This window comes from Catharus ustulatus, unplaced genomic scaffold, assembly GCF_009819885.2.
Source record: "Catharus ustulatus isolate bCatUst1 unplaced genomic scaffold, bCatUst1.pri.v2 scaffold_114_arrow_ctg1, whole genome shotgun sequence".
NCBI lineage: Eukaryota > Metazoa > Chordata > Aves > Passeriformes > Turdidae > Catharus > Catharus ustulatus.
In genome coordinates, this window is record NW_024879460.1 from 16,241 (window position 1) to 34,050 (window position 17,810).

The following is a 17,810-nucleotide window of genomic DNA, read 5'->3' on the forward strand; positions in this document are numbered from 1 at the left end:
GGGAGCTCCGGTGTGCCCAGAAATGCGTCCCCAGGTGGGTGCGGGATCCCCGCGGTGCCCGTGGCGAGCGCTGCCGCTGGCCCGATGCCCGGCACCCCCCAAAGCCGCTCTGTCCCTGCCCCCCGCAGCCGCGCGGGGCCCCCAAAATGGAACCGAGGCTTCGTGGGCGGGCACGAGGAGCGGCAGAGATCCCTCAGCAAACTCCGGCACGGCCCCCACAGAGCCGGTCCGGGCACGGCCGGGGAATTCAGCCCCGAGCAAACGCCAGCAGCGCCGGGAGAGGGCAGAGAAATCTCTGCGAGCCCTTCCCGCAGGCAGCGGGGATCACCCGGAACGGGCTCGGCCCCCGGGGCTCCGCGGGGATCATCCAGCGCCGATCCTGCCCCGGGGGATGGAGCTGGAGCAGCGCACGGAGCTCTGCCCGCACTCGGGGCGCTGCGGGATCGGCGGGGACAGAGCGGGCAGCGAGCGCCACTGCTCCTCCTGCTCCTGATTGATTCAGGGCGGGCATTGATCGGATATCGATACCCGCCTGTGACCCGCAAAAGACTCTCGGACAGTTTGGAATTTCAATGTTTGTGTTTAATTCGTAGCCGGGCCGCTGCGTGGGGTGAGCCCCTAATCCGCATTGCAAAGTTACAAGCGTTAAAAAATTCTATTTATTTTAAATAGTTTTCAATATTTCCACAGTCATAGCATTAAAACCTCATCATCCCCGCTTGCTGTTGTAATTAGCTTCAAAGTTCATTAACCCTGCGTGGTTTGCTCCCTGAATTGGGTCAGTGTCCTTTTTATGAGAAGGGCTCGCAAAAAGAGGAAGTAAGGCGAGTCTTCCTCATTCCCAACTCTCATCCCCTCCCGCAGTTGACGATACAGATGAGCTCGGGGACAACTCCAATTTCCTCTCCCCGCCACCTTCGAATGGGTTTCAGGATGTCAAAGGTTTGCGATTGTCTGTGTTCCTGTGTGAGCTCAGACCTCCGGAGCTCTCAGGCACCACCTTGGAATTTCTTCAAAGAAGAAACTTGAAAATCTATACCTCACATTCCTTTAGATTTATTTCTCAATTTCTCAGTTTATCGTGATAAACACAGCTAAGCAAATATAAAAATGTCACGCAATTTGTTATTTAAATCCGGCCTAACCATAAGTAATAACTAACTCTTCATTATCTCCAGCAAAGCCTGTCTAAGTACTGGTTCTAATTAATTCCAATAAACCCGTTCTAAGCTAAAATCTTAACTTTCCTATAATTTTGGTATCTCTCCATCCCTTCTCCACCACCCCCTGGTCCCACCGCCCACCTTGGACCCGTCCTCGTTTTCCCAACGCTGTCGCATCCCCCCTCCCCAAATCCCTCCCCAGTTGCCCCCCAATAAACGCGAGCGGATCCAACTGAGAAGCTTTATTGGGAACATTGGGAAGAGCCAGGAGGGGGCAGAGTGACAGCGGGGCTGGGGGGGACACACGAGTCCCCCAAAATCAGCGCGGGGACGGCCCAGGGGGTCCTGGCCGGGCCCGAGGCCACGGGGAGGGGCTGCGGCCGCTGCCGGCTCAGGAGCTCTGCGGGCACAGAAAAGGGGGTGACACTGGGCTGGGGCCCCAGGGGAGCACACACGCTCCGGGACAGGGGGGACACGACCCCCGGCACCCCCCCTCACCTTCTTGCGCACATAGAAGCCGAGCCCCAGCATCAGGAAGACGAAGCCCAACACAGAGCCCCTGATCCCCATCAGCACCTTGCTGCAGGGCAGGCGTCCCGGCGGCATCTCTGGGGGTGCGCAGGGCTCAGCACCCCCCAAAACCTCGCACGGACACCCTGAGCCCCTCCCAGCACCCTCCCGATCACCTCCAGACCACCCGGGACCCCCTGAAACCTCCCAGTCCCTTCCCAGCCTCCCCAGGACCCACCAAAGCCCCTCCTGTCCCTCTCAGGATCCCACAGACTCCTCCCAGTGTCCCCAGACACCACCCCAGGACCCCCAAACCCTCTCCCAGTCCCTTCACAGTCCCACCGGGACTCACCGAGACCCCTCCCAGTCTCTTCCCAGCACAACCAACCTCATCCCAACCCCGCTTTCCCATCCCCAATCTCCTTCCAGCCCCTCCAGGCTGACTCACATCCCTCCCAGTTACATCCAGCACCCCCAAACTCCTTCTCAGTGACCACCAGCACCCCCACAACCCCACCCCATCCTCCCCAGCATCCTTCAAACCCCTTTCCAGCCCTTCCACACGCCCGAGCCCCTCTCCCAGTTTCACCCAGGCTCTCTCCAGCTCCCTCCCAGTTCCTCCCAGCACATCCCAGTGCCTCTGGCAGCCCCCCCAGTGCCTCCCCCGTACCCCAGTGCTGTCTCAGGGGCTGCTCCAGGCTGACGTGCTCCACCTGGCAGCTGGAGGTGACCCCGCGCTGGGCCGGCGTTTCCATCAGCACCAGCAGCTGGTGGGTCCAGTCGCCCTTGGCCACCACGTCGGTGGCCACCACGTGCTCCGAGAGCTCCTGCTGGCCCTGGAACCACCTCAGCTGGATCTCGGCAGGGTAGAAATCCATCACGGAGCAGAGCAGGCGGCCGGGGCCGGGCTGGGAGCTGGAGGGCACCAGCGAGATGGACACACTGGGGGTCACTGGGAGAGAGCGGGGACAGCTCGGTGCAACTGGGAGAGACAGGGGAGGTGTAGTTTCGAACTGGTAGGGCTTGGGAGGGACTGGGAATGGAATGGGAATGGGCTGAGAAGGAGTGATAGGTACTGGGGCGGCACTGGGATGAACTGGGAATGAAGTGGGGGCACTGGGATGCCGAGTCCAGAGCGGGGCACTCGGATCTCCTAGTCTGCCTGGCAACAGGAGAGTCACTTAAAAGTCGCTTTATGATTAGCCGAAAGGCATCAGCTCCAGCCACGCGTGACACGTACGCGCGGAGGGGCACAGGGATGTACTGGGATGGACTGGGAGAGGCACGGGGTCGCTGGGAGGGTCAGGAGGCCCCGGGGATGGGCACAGAGGGGTCTGGGGATTCTGGGGTGATTCCCAGGGACGTTTTGAGGGGCTCCAGGGTCATTGGCAGGGCAGTGCCCGAGGGGACACGCTCTGCCCCACGCTCACCTCTGCGCTCCACGCTGAACGGGGCGTCTAACTCGTAGTTGTGCCGGCAGTACGTGTCCACTTGACCCCGTTTGTACTCCATCAATTGCGGGTTACTGTTCCAGCGCTTGGCATTGCACTCCCCATAGTGCGTGAACCCCACGTACCGCCCCACTGTCGCTGTCGAACCTCACGTATTCCTCCCGGTTGTAGATGTGCCTCTCCACGAACCTCACCTTCTCCGTGCCGTTAATGAAGTAACACTCGCCCTTCTTCATCATCTGGAACACCGCTGTGTGTGCAGGACACAGCTCAGGGGTGCCCCCCTGTGGGAACCCAAGATATTCCCCTGGCTTCCCTGGAGCCTGTACAGGGGGCTCAGAAGCCTTGGCAAGGTGCCAGAAATCTCTGTGAGTTCGACCTAAGTCCCTGGGAGAAATTACCATCTTTATATACAGAATTACAGAGTCACAGAAATAAGTAGAGTGTAAATTGATGTGTTAAAAGGTAGAAAAATAAAGTTTTAAAGATTGTTTACATTAAGAGGTTTTTGAACACAAGATAGAAGATTTGTAGCGTAGTAAGAAATTCTTCTTCTTCTTCATGGCATCCATCTTCTGGGTCGGGATGCCAACTCGGGATTGGTAAAAAGAAAACTGCTCAGTGTAAAGTGGGTATAAAGTATTGGTGATTAATTGTAAATAAAGTAGACGTAAATTAGGGTATAAAAGATAAGTCCTGCCCCGGAGGGCAGGAGAACAGCCTTGGATGAGTTGCAGAGTGGACCGCTGTAAGGTAGACAGAAAATTCCTTAAATAAGGAAGAATAAACAACCTTGGAAACCTCAGAACAACAGCTCTCGAGTCTTCTTTCGTGCCCTGCTTCGCCCTGCCTGCAAAATAAAAACTCTTAGACCACCCTTTACTGTGCAGGTGAGTGATCTCTGACCATAAAAGAGGTCACCGCCTGTCACAGTTTGGCATCCCTGGGTGGGCACACGAAGTGGGCTCACAAAGTGAGCAACAAGCAAGTGTAAAGAAAGCCAGCACAAAGAGGGCGAGAGCACAGTAAGCTAAAAGTAGCTTCACAAAAGTGAGCACCGTCAACAAAAGATATCCCAAAAGCAAACACGCCAAAGAAAGCTACAAAAAAAAAGATTTTAACCTTCGCTAAGAAGAAGACAGCTCCAAGCCAAAATCGGAAGGGAGGAAACCCAGAACTCCTCTCCTATAATCTGCTAACCAAAGACCAAAAAAAACCCCATCCGGTTCGACTCAGAGAACTTACTTTTAGTAAGACAAGTCAAAATTCAAAACATGGGGGGTGGATTCAGCCAAAAACAAATTAATCTCCTAGCCACCTTAAAAAGAGAAATGTCAACTCATCCCATGCCCATCCCAAATAAGAAACTTAAAAATCTGCTTTTATAAGTGAAGCTCAAGTTTCCAAGTGCCGAGGCAAATTTATTATTCAAGCCAAATTTTTAAGAACAAATCAATAAATCTTTGTACCACTTAGCAACTCAAAAAGATAAAGAAACATTAGAGCTCTTGTCTCTAGCACGGGTGATGCTAAAAGTTATTTCGCACAAAAGTGCAAATTTACAGAGTTGCCAAAAAACAATTCTGAGTCCCTCAAAAGCAGAAAAAAGATCCCACTCTAGCCAGCAGCTGGGGGAGGGAGATCTTTTGCCGTCTGGCCATCAGCCAGCAAAAGAATCTTGCTATCAGCAAAGAGCTTCAAATATAGATAAAAAACCCAAAAAAAAGTCAAAGTGTATCCCTAGAAACCCCAAGATCCCCAAAAATACCTAAAACACCCCATCCCAAAAAAAAAAAGCTTAAGCTAAAAACTTTTCCGAGTGAATTAGAAAATTTAAATTTCTGTTTTTACAACCTCTCAAACACCTTGTCCCCAGAGCGCGGGGGGGCAGTACAAACACCTCTAAGAGAAACAAGTAGAGCAAAAGCGGAAACCATAAAGTCAAAAACTACCGCGGACACAGCGGGGAAAAGCGCGGATCCGGTGCGCGCAGTCGCGGGGATAGGCGGGACTCAGCCAATCGCGGCGGCGGCCGGGACGCGCGGAACGGGCGGGGCGGCCGGGGTACGCGGGCCAGCCTCGATCCCAGGCGCGGGGAGGGCTGCGCTGACCTCCAGCCCGGGAGTGGGCGGGGCGGCGAGCTCCATGCCGATCGCGGGAACGTCGGACGCGGCATGCGCGGTTAGCGCGGGCGCAGCAGCAGCAGCAAAAGAAGCAACAGTCCGAACCGTAGCAGACACAAAAAAAGCAAGTGCAATAACCATAGTAACAGAGACAGCGTCAAGCACGTGCACGATGGCAACGAAGCGCAGTGAGCGTGCGCGGAAAACGCAAAACACAAAAGTGTCAGCGATAGGGGCGGAGAGTCCAAAAGCGAAAAGGGGGCGGAGCAAAAAACAAAGTAACAACTCAAATAAAAGCGAAGTAAGCAAGTCTAGCTCAAAAGGAACTGAAACAAACAACAGTAAAGAAGATCAAAATACAAGAAGAAGCGTGTCCAAGAGCAAAGCTACGTCGGTGCGGGCAGTGGGGAGGCGTGGTCGGGACAGAAGCGGCCACACCCCCGGGGCTCTGCAAGCGGAGACGGGGCGTGCCCAGGCAGGAGGCGTTTCCCTCGGCACAGACACAGCCAGTCTCGGCAGTGAGTCTCCGCTTCCATAGCAACCAAGTAGACAGTTTCTCATAAAGACAATAATTAAAAGTGTTTCACACAACTTGCACAAACTGTGTAAAACTTTGAAGAAATTCCCAAACTCATCAAAAAAAATAAACAGCAAAAAAGTGAAACAAAAAGCACAATCAACCCTAACGGAGCAAACAACTAGTAGTAAAACCTTAACAATGCAAAACTTTTTTCCAACTTCTTACAAAAAATCCTCTTCCAAAAAAAAGTTGCAAAAAAGTCCAAAAGAACAACAGGGTGATACATTGTGTATCACAGCGTCGGAAGGAATTCCGGCGTAGACAGCAAGTGCTAGTACATCAAGCCAAAAACAATCAATTATGACTCCAAAAGAAATTATCAAAGCTTTTTTGCAGCACATAAAAGCAAACTTGAAATCTTATCCAAAAATGAAAACAAAATTTCCACAAATTTTCCGAACAACTCAAGAGTCGCAGATCGTTATTCCACAGCCAAGACCAAAAACAGCACAGAGAGTGCAGGTACCAGCAATGCCGGTGAGTGAAGCAGCATGGACCCAGACACAGCAAATAGCTCCTTTCTACAGGTCAGTGCCAATGGAAGCACAACCTTCTGCACCGCAGGCAGTGATAGATTGGGCAGACATAAGAAGAAATCTGGCAAGAGATAGAGCATGTCCAGTGATTGGTACAGGGGACATTGCAATGCCAGTGGCTTATGATGCCCAAGGGCAGAACCCAAGATGGGAGAGATTAACTCATGAAGTGATCAAGGATTTGATCAGAGCAATAAGAGACAATGGACTGGGATCTTCATATTTTAAACAACTTTTAAAAGGCACCTTCAACATATATGATTTAACTCCATATGATCTCAGGTCTCTTGTGTCATTAATTCTTACAGACACACAGGCACTCATCTGGGACAGCAGATGGAGAAGGGCTCTGCAGGAGCTGAGAACAAAATATCAAGGTGGGCCAAATGCAGCTCTCACTTTGGCGCAGTTAGCAGGTGATCCACCGGAGGACAACCCAGCCCAGCAAGCAAGACTTCCATGCGAGGTAGAGAGGGCCTTTCAAATTAATTACTTGGGGGAAGGGTTTTACTTGTGTCTCCACAGGGAGAGGGCCGAAGTGAGTGCCAGCAAGAAACGTGAAACCGTATCGGGCTCAAACACAAGCAGATACGGTCCCTGGAATTGGACAGGAGAGCTCACGGACAGAACCAGAAGCAGAGATCATGAACTCCTCTTCGGACAACACATAACGAACTTAAGGACTGGGAATTGAAAATGTTCATTCCAATGGTTTTATGTCCAATGATGTTGTCTATTGCATTAAGCAATGGGGTGGATTTGCCAATAATGCAACCAAGGGAGAATGTTTGGGAGAATTTAGCTCGTGCGGCGGGTTTAGACACCATATGTTTAACGCATTCCAAGCCAAAGAAGCCATTTACAACGTGCTTGGTGGGATTGCCGGTAAAAGAATGGCCAATTCCAAAAGGCATTCCTTCAAAGGTGTTGCAGGCTGTGTCAGCACCTGTGGACGGATGGAATGTGTGGGTTCAATTTCTTCCAGTAGCTCCTTTCGAACCTCAAGAATTGGAAATTCTGGGGTCAACAATGATGGACTTTTGTATAGAGTTTAATATTTCGGGAATAGTAAATAATAAGACATTAGATGTCACTCCGATTCGCGATGTATATAAGAATGCTTCTTTTTGGTGTAATTATACTACGGATATCAAACAAACCATCCTTCCGAGTTCCAGCACAATTGCCAAGAGAAACATTTTTCATATGTGGGGACAGAATTTGGCTGGGTATCCCTGCAAACATTAAGGGAGGTCCATGCAGCATTGGGAGGCTTTCGCTTTTAACACCAGACTTGAGAATTTTGAAAAAGTTAAAAAATAGAAATAAGAGAGCAATTCAGCAATATGGTCAGGATTGTGATGATAATGTCTACACATGGAACAAGGCACGGAGAATCGCAGCGGTGATTTTCTCACCCCAGATAGCTTCAGGGGCGGCCTTGGCACAATTGGATCATATAGGTTGTTGGCTCAGCAAGCATTCTAAAGCAGTTTCACTTGCACTGAGTGACTTGTTAACAGATGTCGACAGTGTAAGGAGAGCCACTCTTCAAAACAGGGCGGCAATCGATTATTTATTGTTAACTCATGGACATGGATGTGAAGAATTTGAGAGAATGTGCTGCATGAATCTATCCGATCATTCCAAATCAATTCACGAAGATATAAAACAGTTACAGGAAAGTGTAACCAAACTTGGAGAACTTACTGGACCATTGTTGGATGGTGTGTTTGATTTTTTTAGCTTTTCACCGTTGTGGAGGGAACTTTTAAGGATAGGATTATATGTATTGGTAGGACTCGTAATTCTGTTGTTTGTTTTGCCATGCATCATTCAATGCATATGGCGGGCTATAGACAGGGCAACTAAAGAGGTTCTTTTAGTGCAAACAGAGGGGGGAGATGTGGGAACCCAGGATATTCCCCTGGCTTCCCTGGAGCCTGTACAGGGGGCTCAGAAGCCTTGGCAAGGTGCCAGAAATCCCTGTGAGTTCGATCTAAGTCCCTGGGAGAAATTACCATCTTTATATACAGAATTACAGAGTCACAGAAATAAGTAGAGTGTAAATTGGTGTGTTAAAAGGTAGAAAAGTAAGGTTTTAAAGATTGTTTATATTAGGGGGTTTTGGACACAAGATGGAGGATTTGTGGCGTAGTAAAAAATTCTTCTTCTTCTTCATGGCATCCATCTTCTGGGTCGGGATGCCAACTCGAGATTGGTGAAGGGAAAACTGCTCGGTGTAAAGTGGGTATAAAGTATTGGTGATTAATTGTAAATAAAGTAGACGTAAATTAGGGTATAAAAGATAAGTCCTGCCCCGGAGGGCAGGAGAACAGCCTTGGATGAGTTGCAGAGTGGACCGCTGTAAGGTAGACAGAAAATTCCTTAGATAAGAAAGAATAAACAACCTTGGAAACCTCAGAACATCAGCTCTCGAGTCTTCTTTCGTGCCCTGCTGCGCCCTGACTGCAAAATAAGAACTCTCAGACCACCCTTTATTGTGCAGGTGAGTGATCTCTGACCATAAAAGAGCTCGCCGCCTGTCACAGCCCTGGCACCTGCCCTGCCTCCCCCGTGTCCCCACAGCCGTGCCAGGCAGCTGGGCAGGGACCCTGCTCATAACATGAGTTCCAACTTGCTGGTGCAGACAGCACCAGTTTCAAGGCTCAGCATTCCCCAGACCTGCATGCTCTTTAGGGATGTGCTCAGTTCCTGGGTCACAGGAATTCTTCTCTCTTCCCTGACACAGGGGAGATGTAAGAAAAAGCCAAAAAAGGTTCTTGGTGCTTAGAAATATTCATAGAAAATAAAGCTTTGCATTTAGAACAGTCACATGAGGACGAAAAATGGTGTTTGTTGGGCTTTTGAAATTCCTACAGAAAAATGCCAAGAGCTGCAGTGTTTAAGTCTCATAAAATAGATTTGGAATCCTGAGACAGCCAGTTCTCGCCTTTACCTTGACCCCGCCCTTTTCCCCTCACAGTTCGGGTTGGGAACGGGAGAGGAGGAGGAGGAGGGAGGAAGAGCCGGAACAGAGCAGGAGCGAATCCAGTGTTCCATCCCGGAGCTCCCTGAACTCGCAGCCCCCCCGGGACCATCGCCCCCCATCCCGCAGGTGCCCGGGGAGGGGGAGCTCGCCCCAAATATCCCGGGGGGGTCCCTGGGTTTGGGGTTTTTGGGGGATGTTTGGCTCTTGCAGGGCTCCGGAGCCGCAGATGGCCCTCGGGGGACATCGGGGGGTCCCCGGGAGGTGTTTTTGGGGTCCCGGTGGGTGCGGGCAGAGCCCCAGGGGGGCGGGGGGATGCGGGTCCCCCCGCGGTGGGGGTTGGGCTGCCCGGGCCGGGCCCTGCGAGCTCTGCCGGGGCCACGGGGGGATCGGCGGGGGGACACCGGTTTGGGGGAGCCCCGGGAGAGGCGCGGCTTCCCTGAGCGGGAGCCCAGAGACAGGAGAGCCCCAGAAGGGCAAAGCGGGGAGCCCCAGAGGGGGGGACCCCTGGCATGGCCGGGACCCCGGCGGGGGGTGCTGGGGCTGGAGGGGCGGCACGGCCGGGAAAGGGGTTCGGGGCTCCCGGGGCCGGCACTGGCTGCTCCAGACTGAGCCCAGGTGCTCCCCCCGGGTGGTTCCAGTTTCCTTGGCACTGCCAGGATGAGCCCAGGCACTCCCAGGCATTCCCTGTTATGGTGGAATTTCCCCAGCATGGTCCCAGTTTGTCCCACCGTCACCGAAACTGCGAGAAAAATAAAAACCCTCCCACAATAATTTTAAATTTAGAGACTCAAGGCCTTACTTTATTATCTGGGCAGCGTGTTGTGGCCAGGATGTACCACAGAAATCATCTCATCCACACATAACCCAGGTGTGCAGAGAGAATCATTACATGACACTTCGTTTTCAGGAAATTTTTCAGATCTTTTATACAGTCAGAAATGAATTGTTTCAGTGTTCATTGGTCTCCAGTTGCAAATATTCAGTTCCTAGTACTTGGTCTCCTTTTGGATCCAGATTTCTTCCCTTCTGATGTTAATTAGATCTTCCTTCCCTCATTTCCTTATCAGTCTTTTCCCAGGAGATGTCTGCAGCTGTGCCAGGGGCAGAGTCTGGGGTAGCTGTTCCTGGGTGGCCACTGATGTTCTGTTCATGGCCACTGCTGGCCCTTGGTCTTTGGGGCTGCTCCCAGTCTGGTGATGTGTTGAGCTCATCCGACCCCAGCTGGTGCAGCAATGCCCTGGAAAGAAACTTAAAAGTCTTTTAGGGCAAAGGCAAACAAAACCCCTTGATTAAAGTTACAGAAAGGTTTTTAAATGGATGCGTTTTCCAACACCACTTTTGTCCAGTGTGTTCCCAGTTGCCCCTAGCACAGTCCCAGTCACTCCCAGTACTATCCCAGTCTGAGTCCAGTATGATGCCAGTCTCTGCCAGCAGGGCCCCAGTCACTCACACTTGTCCCCAGTTGCCCCAGCATGGTTCAAGTCATGCCCCCAGCTCATTCCCAGTCTCTCCCAGTTAGGTCCAAGTCACCACCCCTGTGGTCCCACACACTCCCAGTATACCCCCACATCCTGCACACAGACGGTGCTGTCTGCACTGGGCAGCAGGAGAGAGCTCTCCTTTGCTCTTGGTTAGTTCCTGGCTAGCTGAGGCACAGAAGCTCCCTGGACTGTGGTTTTTTTCCTCTGTTCTTGCTCTGAACTGTTCCACTCTGGACTGAAAAGCCAAAGGAGCAGCGGGAGCTCACAGCCAGAGCCCACTGGGGCCTGGCCTGGGCCGCGGCATTTCCCAGCGCCGGAGGGACTGAGAACAGCCTGGGTGAGCCGGGCTGCGACCCACGGAAGGGACTCTTCTGAATTTGTCATCTCCTCGGAGCGGAGAGAGGTTTTGCAGTTTAGGATTGTTCATTTTGTGCTGGGTAAGGATTTCCCTGTTAAATAAACAGGTTTTTTTCCACTTCTCTCTGAGGAAATTTTTCCCTGAACCAGTTGGGGGAGGGACTGCTTGAATCTGTTTCCTAGAGGGACCCCATTCAGAGGTTTTCTCCCAAATTTGCCCCAAAGCAGGAATAAGGCCCTATGAGTGTTCCCAGTGTGGGAAGAGCTTCTCCCAGAGCTCAGCCTTGACCCCAGCACCAACGGAGGCACCGGTAAGGGAAGCCCTGCGAGTGCCCCGAGTGCTGGGAAGAGCTTCGTGCGCTGCTCCAACTCCATCCCCACTGCAGGACCCACGTTGGGCAGAGCCCTGGTGACCCACATTCCCTGGGATCCATGTTGGGAACACACCTGGCTGCTTATCCTTTTGTTTTGGCCTTCGTTTCTGTCTCTTCTCCATCTCTTTGTGCACCAAAGCCAAGAGGGATCGATCTGTCACCTCAAAACCTCTCAAATCCCACTGAAAACACCTCAGTTTTAACCCAAAATGGCTCAATCAAACTTCAGAGTGCCTTGTTCCCTCCTGGAAACAACTCAATCCCTACACGAACCTTACAGGATTCCAGAGCCACCAGGGTGAGAAGGGCTTGGAAGGAGATTGGGAGAAGTGGGATCCAAATTTGGAGCAGTGGCATCGGGATTGTGTGGGGATGGCTGGGTGAGATGGTATTGATAGTGTCAGGAAAATTAATCCACAAACATCAGAGATTTATGTCCAAAAAGGAGACAGAGGAGTTCCTTTTGCTTTATTTGAATAAAGGGAGAGGCCATGGGGCATTCCCCTGGGGTCTCTCAGATTTTTGGAGGATGCAGCCTCCTTTTTATCCTGTTTTCCCAGCCGCATTTCCCTCTCTCTTTCCCCTTTGGCTGAGGTACTTGAGAGGCACAGACTTCCCGGAACGCCTGATACCTGAGATTCCCCTCTAATGTATAACCCTCCCTTTTAATTTTGAATTCTTATACAATTCATAGTTTTCCCCCCATTGTTTCTTTCATCTTCTAATACCCACTTTCATTTATCAGCAAACCTACAGTTTGTTTGTAAAGGCAAATGTCCTTTCCCATTCATCAATCAGTGCAATCAATCCCATTGTTTCTTCTGTCTCTCAGTGCTGCTCTTATCTACCAGCAGACCCAGAGCTTGTTTGTAAAGACAAATCCAACATTCCTCTCAGCAGTGCCATCCTTGGGCCATCAGTCTCTGCAGACAGGCCCTGGAGAAGGCAGGTGCAGCTCTTCTCTTCCACGGAGGATTTGTGCCCTGCTCAGAAGCCAGTTCCTGTCAACTGGGCACCCAAATCCTCCCTAGGACACAGAAGAATGCTATTGAAGATGAGGGAAAAAAATACCTGCCAAATCTTTCCAAGCTGACCCATTTGGTTCTTGAGGGTCTGTTCCTAGTGAGGAATCTTTGATGTAAGCTCCAAAACTTTTCTTCTGCCTAGAACACCTAGTGATATATTGCCAACCAGAGAGCAGAGAAAAAAATGCCCTCATGGCTGTCTCAGGATTCTGAATCTATTTTATGAGGCTTAAACACTGCAGCTCTTGGCATTTCTCTGTAGGAATTTCAAAAGCCCATGAAACACCATTTTTCCTCCTCATGTGACTGTTCTAAAGGCAAAGCTTTATTTTCTATGAGTATTTGTAAGCACAAAGAACCTTTTTAGGGCTTTTTCTTACATCTCCCCTGTGTCAGGGAAGAGAGAAGAATTCCTGTGACCCAGGAACTGAGCACATCCCTAAAGAGCATGTGGGTCTGGGGAATGCTGAGCCTTGAAACTGGTGCTGTCTGCACCAGCAAGTTGGAACTCATGTTATGAGCAGGGTCCCTGCCCAGCTGCCTGGCACGGCTGTGGGGACACGGGGGAGGCAGGGCAGGTGCCAGGGCCAGCAGGGAGCTGGGCTGGGGGGAGAGCCAGGGAGGGCCATTCCAACAGCCCCTGGAACGCTGGGCTTTGGACCATGGCAACCATCAACAGGCCGTGGAATGATGGAATGTTGGGGGTTGGATCCTGGCAACCATCAACAGCTCCTGGCTTATTGGGGTTTGGACCCTGGAGCTGTGAACAGCTCGTGATCACTGGGGCTTGGACCTTGCAAAGGCCAACGGCACCTTGGTTGTGTGCTACTGACCCTGCAAAGGCCAAGGGCCTGTGGAGATTGGGGCTGAGACCCTGCAAAGGCCAAGGGCCTGTGGAGATTGGGGCTGAGACCCTGCAAAGGCCAAGGGCCTGTGGAGATTGGGGCTGAGACCCTGCAAAGGCCAAGGGCCTGTGGAGATTGGGGCTGAGACCCTGCAAAGGCCAAGGGCCTGTGGAGATTGGGGCTCAGACCCTGCACAATCCAAGGGCCTTTGGACACTGGGATTTGGTCTCTGTTCGTGCCAAAGGGGCAGATGCAGACCCGGCGGGTGAGTGACAAAGCCACTGCTCTCCTTGTGCCAGGCCCAGCAGGGGCCTGGCTGGGCCTGGGCTGTGCCTCAGGGAATGGTTCCCTTTGGGAATAGCAAGGGATTCACAGCTGGCTGTTGCAGAGCTGGCAGCAGCTTTGGTGCTCGCTGTGGGGACAGGCCTGGGAGGGAATGGGGGGCTCCTGGCCATGCCAGAGCACAGCCACAGCTCCTGCTCCGTCCTTGTCCCACTGGAGGCCGTGGGCACAAACAAGGGAGCAGCTTTTCATTGCCTTCCCTTCAGCCCAATTGACAGCGCAGCCTCAGCGCTTCCCAGAGGCAAGAATGGGTTTGTCCCAGACATCTCCAAGATGATCCCCAGGGGCCCAGAGGAGGCCACAGGGATAATAGGAAGATGCTCCAAGGGCTGGAGCACCTGTGCCAAGGGAAAAGGATGCAAGAGTTGGGGTTGTCCAGCCTGGAGAAGGTGCCAGGGTGACCTTAGAGCCCCTTCCCAATGCATGAAGGGGCTGCAAGAGAGCTGGAGAGGGACTTCAGCCAGGGGCCTGCAGGGACAGGACAAGGGACAATGGCTTCCCACTGAGACAAGGCAGGGATGGATGGGATATTGGGAGGGAATTCTGCCCTGTGAGGGTGCTGAGGCCCTGGCACAGGTTGCCCAGAGAAGCTGTGGCTGCCCCTGGATCCCTGGAGTGTTCTAGGCCAGGCTGGCCTGGGCTCTGGGCAACTCCCCTGCTGGTGTTCTTAGAAGTGATGACACACCTTCCAGCATGTTCCTTTGTGCTGCTGTCAAATTACTGGGCTGGAAATATTCCCAAGGAGGGGGGAAGAGCTCAGCTGGAATTGCTGTGCTCTGGCACAGGCTGGGAAGCACTTAGAGGCGACTGCCTCAGGGCCAGCCATGCAGGCTGAGTGTGCTCTTCCCTGTGCTCTTCCAGGGAGCTCGAGGCCTTTCTCACTGGGGACGTTCCTCCAGAGCCCCTGAGGTGAGGAAACTGTGCTGAGCTGGCTGGGATTTTGAAACTGCTTCTCCATGAATGGAAACTGGTTCTTGTGAGATCAGAAGAGGCATCTCAGTGGTACTTTGGAATAGCAACAGAACACCTGACTAAGAGCTGGATGTGGGCTTTCAGGTGCTGTTAGACGACAGTGGACAGCATGGCCAATTCCATCATCTGCACTGACACTCCTGGGAACATGCTCTCAACTCTGACCCCCACGGATGAACAGCATCCCTTTGAACTGGTTCAGCAAGCCACAGAGAATTGTGGGCACTTGCAGCAACATTTTGAGCAAATGGCACAGAAATGCCAGAGGCTCAGAAGCATAGAGGCTTCATATGCTGGTAGCACATAGACTGTCTGCTAGGAAAAATCAGAAGGTGAGCCTTTCCTCCTCCTCTCCTGCATTCCAGAGGCAATCTGCTTCCAGGCCTGGGGGTTCAGAGGGGTCCTGGGAGAAGAAATCCCCTCTGTCCTGGCTCAGAATTGTTCACTGCAGGCACCGTGTAGGCGAACTTTGGCCTGTCCTCTGGACACAAGGGGATCGTGAAAAAACAGTCCTTCAAATCAATGACCAAAATGTCCCATCCAGTGGGGAGCATGGTGGGCGAGGGCATACCAGGCTGCAACACCCCCATGCTCTCCATGACGGCATTCACTTTTCGGAGGTCCTGTCACAACCTCCATTTCCCCAATTTCTTTGGATAACAAAACCAGGGGTATTCCAGGGACTATTAGAAGGCTCAATGTGTCCCTGCTGCAATTGTTCCTGCACTGAGTGACAAAGGGACGATTAAGGATAACTCCCGCCCTTCACTTCAGTGACCACAATTACAAATTTGACCCAATGTGCACCCCCCAGGCAGCCAGAACATCCCGACCCCAGAGGTTGATCGGGGCTGCAGTGATGTAGGGCCGGACAGTAGCTGTTTGCCCTTCAGGATTCCTGACCAGCACAGGCCCTTGACTAACAAAGGTCTGTGCTGTACCCCCACTCCTGCAATGGCCTGGCCAAGTGGGGCCATCAGCCATGTGGGAGGGCAGGCAGGGAGAGAAATCACTGTCACATCCACCCCGGTATCGATCAAACCTCTGAGCTGAATCTGAGGCGGGTTGGCTCCTGGCAGTGCCAGGGTGCACACCATCTGAGGGTGTTGATCGGAGATGTTCATGGTCCAATAGACCTGTGGCAGTCCTGTAGATCCAAAACCACCGTCCTTTCGATCTCGCTGATCAGCCCTAGAACACAGGAACGGAAAGGCACGAGCTGAGCGATGCGCGTTCCTGCGGGAATAGTGACAGGAGGAGAAGGGATGGAAACCATAGCACGGATTTGACCTGTGAAATCTGCATCAATGACTCCCGGGTGCACAAAGGTTCCCTGGAGAGTGGCACTAGATTGTCCCACGAGCAGTGCACTCAGCCCCTGGCCCAAAGGTCCAAAGGCATCCAGAGGAGCCTTATGCACAGCGGCAGAGTCTAGGACGACTGTGGCTGCAGTGTGTACATCCACGCCGGCGGAGCCCCTGGTGCGTGCTGAGTGCTGGCTGAAGAACCCTGTGTCAGCACCGGGGTCTGAGGCACTGCTTGTATCTGCGCGCTGCACCCCAGAGCGCTCGGCTGTCCGTTTCCCTGGCCAGCCACAGGCTTCCTTGATTTGCATTGATTGGCATAGTGACCTGGCTTTTTGCACTTAGCACACAGAAAGGTAGGCATATGAGCCCTTTGTTGCTGTGGCCTTCTGCTTGTTCTTGCCCTTATTCTTCCCCTGTTTCTGATGGCCACCCCACAACATCTTCTAATGGTGCCACATGGCAGCTGCTAACGTGGAGATCTCATGATCTATGGTTCCTACATTAGCACATGCCTGCACCATGTCAGTCAATGAGGAGTCATCTGGCAGAGCTTGTATAATTTTTGTACAATCAATATTAGCATTGTCTCTGGCCAGCTGTTTACATAACAGCTGCCTCAAAGTATCATCCTCAACTTGCTTTTCCAGGGCTGCTGCCATTTTTTCAACAAACTGTAAAAATGGTTCTCTAGGACCCTGAGTAATTTTCACATATTTTGGCTTCAGGGCTGCAGCCTCTATTGTCTTTAGAATCACTGCAAACCCTACTTTTTGGCATTGTTCAAGTATCAAAGGATCCCAGGTAGCTAGAAGATCAGGGCTAGAGAAACGATGCTGACCCATTAAAGCATCACTTCCCACAGCATATCTGGGGTCATCCTGTGGGCATACCACGTTTTCTGCAGCAGCCATCTCAGCCATTTGCCTCCAATTGTCCTCAAAACCCCTAAATTGGACTGGCTGAAACAGCACTTGGGCTATGTGTCTAACATCACAGGGTGCTAGCAAATCTGTGTTCAACACCCTAATAATTTGCATAACTTGCGTAGAACCAAGCCCGTATCATGCAACTTTGTCCTGTAAGTCTTGAGCAATGTGCCAGGAAATAGGATCATGCCTGTCGGGCTGTCCCGAGCCGGGCACAGCCTTAAAGTCAGGAAAGGCCTGAGCCCCCGTCGGTCCCCTGGGGACCCGCACCACCAGTTGGTGGCAGGGGTCCCTCAGGGATCGGCTGAACTCAGCCGAATCAACCTGGACACTCTCCTCCACCTGAAGGACACCCCCTTTTGGCATCCCCATGCGCTCCAGCAGGTCCCAGTCACCCTGCTGCAACGGCCAAAGCTTCACTGCTTCCCAGAAACTACGATGATTCTTTGGTCTCACTGTCGTGGAGCATGGAGGAAGCATCCACAAGCTGCTGCAGGGAGAGGCTGTGGGCTCACTGCCGTGCCGGCTCTCTGAAGCAAAACCACACCTCCAGAGGGAGAGGTGCTGTCCATCACCGCTGGCAGCACAGGGCTGAACTGATGAAGGCGACCTCTGCCCACCGGGCAGGCAGGCACAGATGGAAAAGGCTCAGTCACGGCACAGGAGCGGTGGCACTGTCCGCTGCCGGTGAGGCAGGACACGGCCCGGGAACGGCGAGGGCCCCAGTGGCAACCTTGATGAACCCCACGGTTCCGGGTGGGTGGGACACGGCGTTGGGGGCATTGCAGCAGGCGGCACCGCTCCCCCGGGATCCCATCGCCCCACC

The 17,810-nt window shown here is 52.5% G+C and overlaps 1 protein-coding gene and 1 pseudogene across 2 annotated transcripts; both read right to left on the minus strand.

Annotated features, from left to right (window-relative positions):
- Positions 1–1,554: 1,554 nt before the first annotated feature.
- On the minus strand, positions 1,555–15,875 carry LOC117011335 (annotated as a pseudogene). The gene is made up of 6 exons (XR_004420930.1): positions 15,794–15,875; positions 5,077–5,265; positions 3,104–3,374; positions 2,263–2,655; positions 1,662–1,771; positions 1,555–1,563 (listed from the first exon to the last, which is right to left on the minus strand). The product of XR_004420930.1 is annotated as a class II histocompatibility antigen, B-L beta chain-like (transcript).
- LOC117011336 (deoxyuridine 5'-triphosphate nucleotidohydrolase-like) lies at positions 15,872–16,366 on the minus strand. The gene has a single exon (XM_033086691.1). The coding sequence runs from the start codon at positions 16,364–16,366 to the stop codon at positions 15,872–15,874; it is 495 nt and encodes a 164-aa protein (XP_032942582.1).
- Between the last annotated feature and the right edge of the window lie 1,444 nt (positions 16,367–17,810).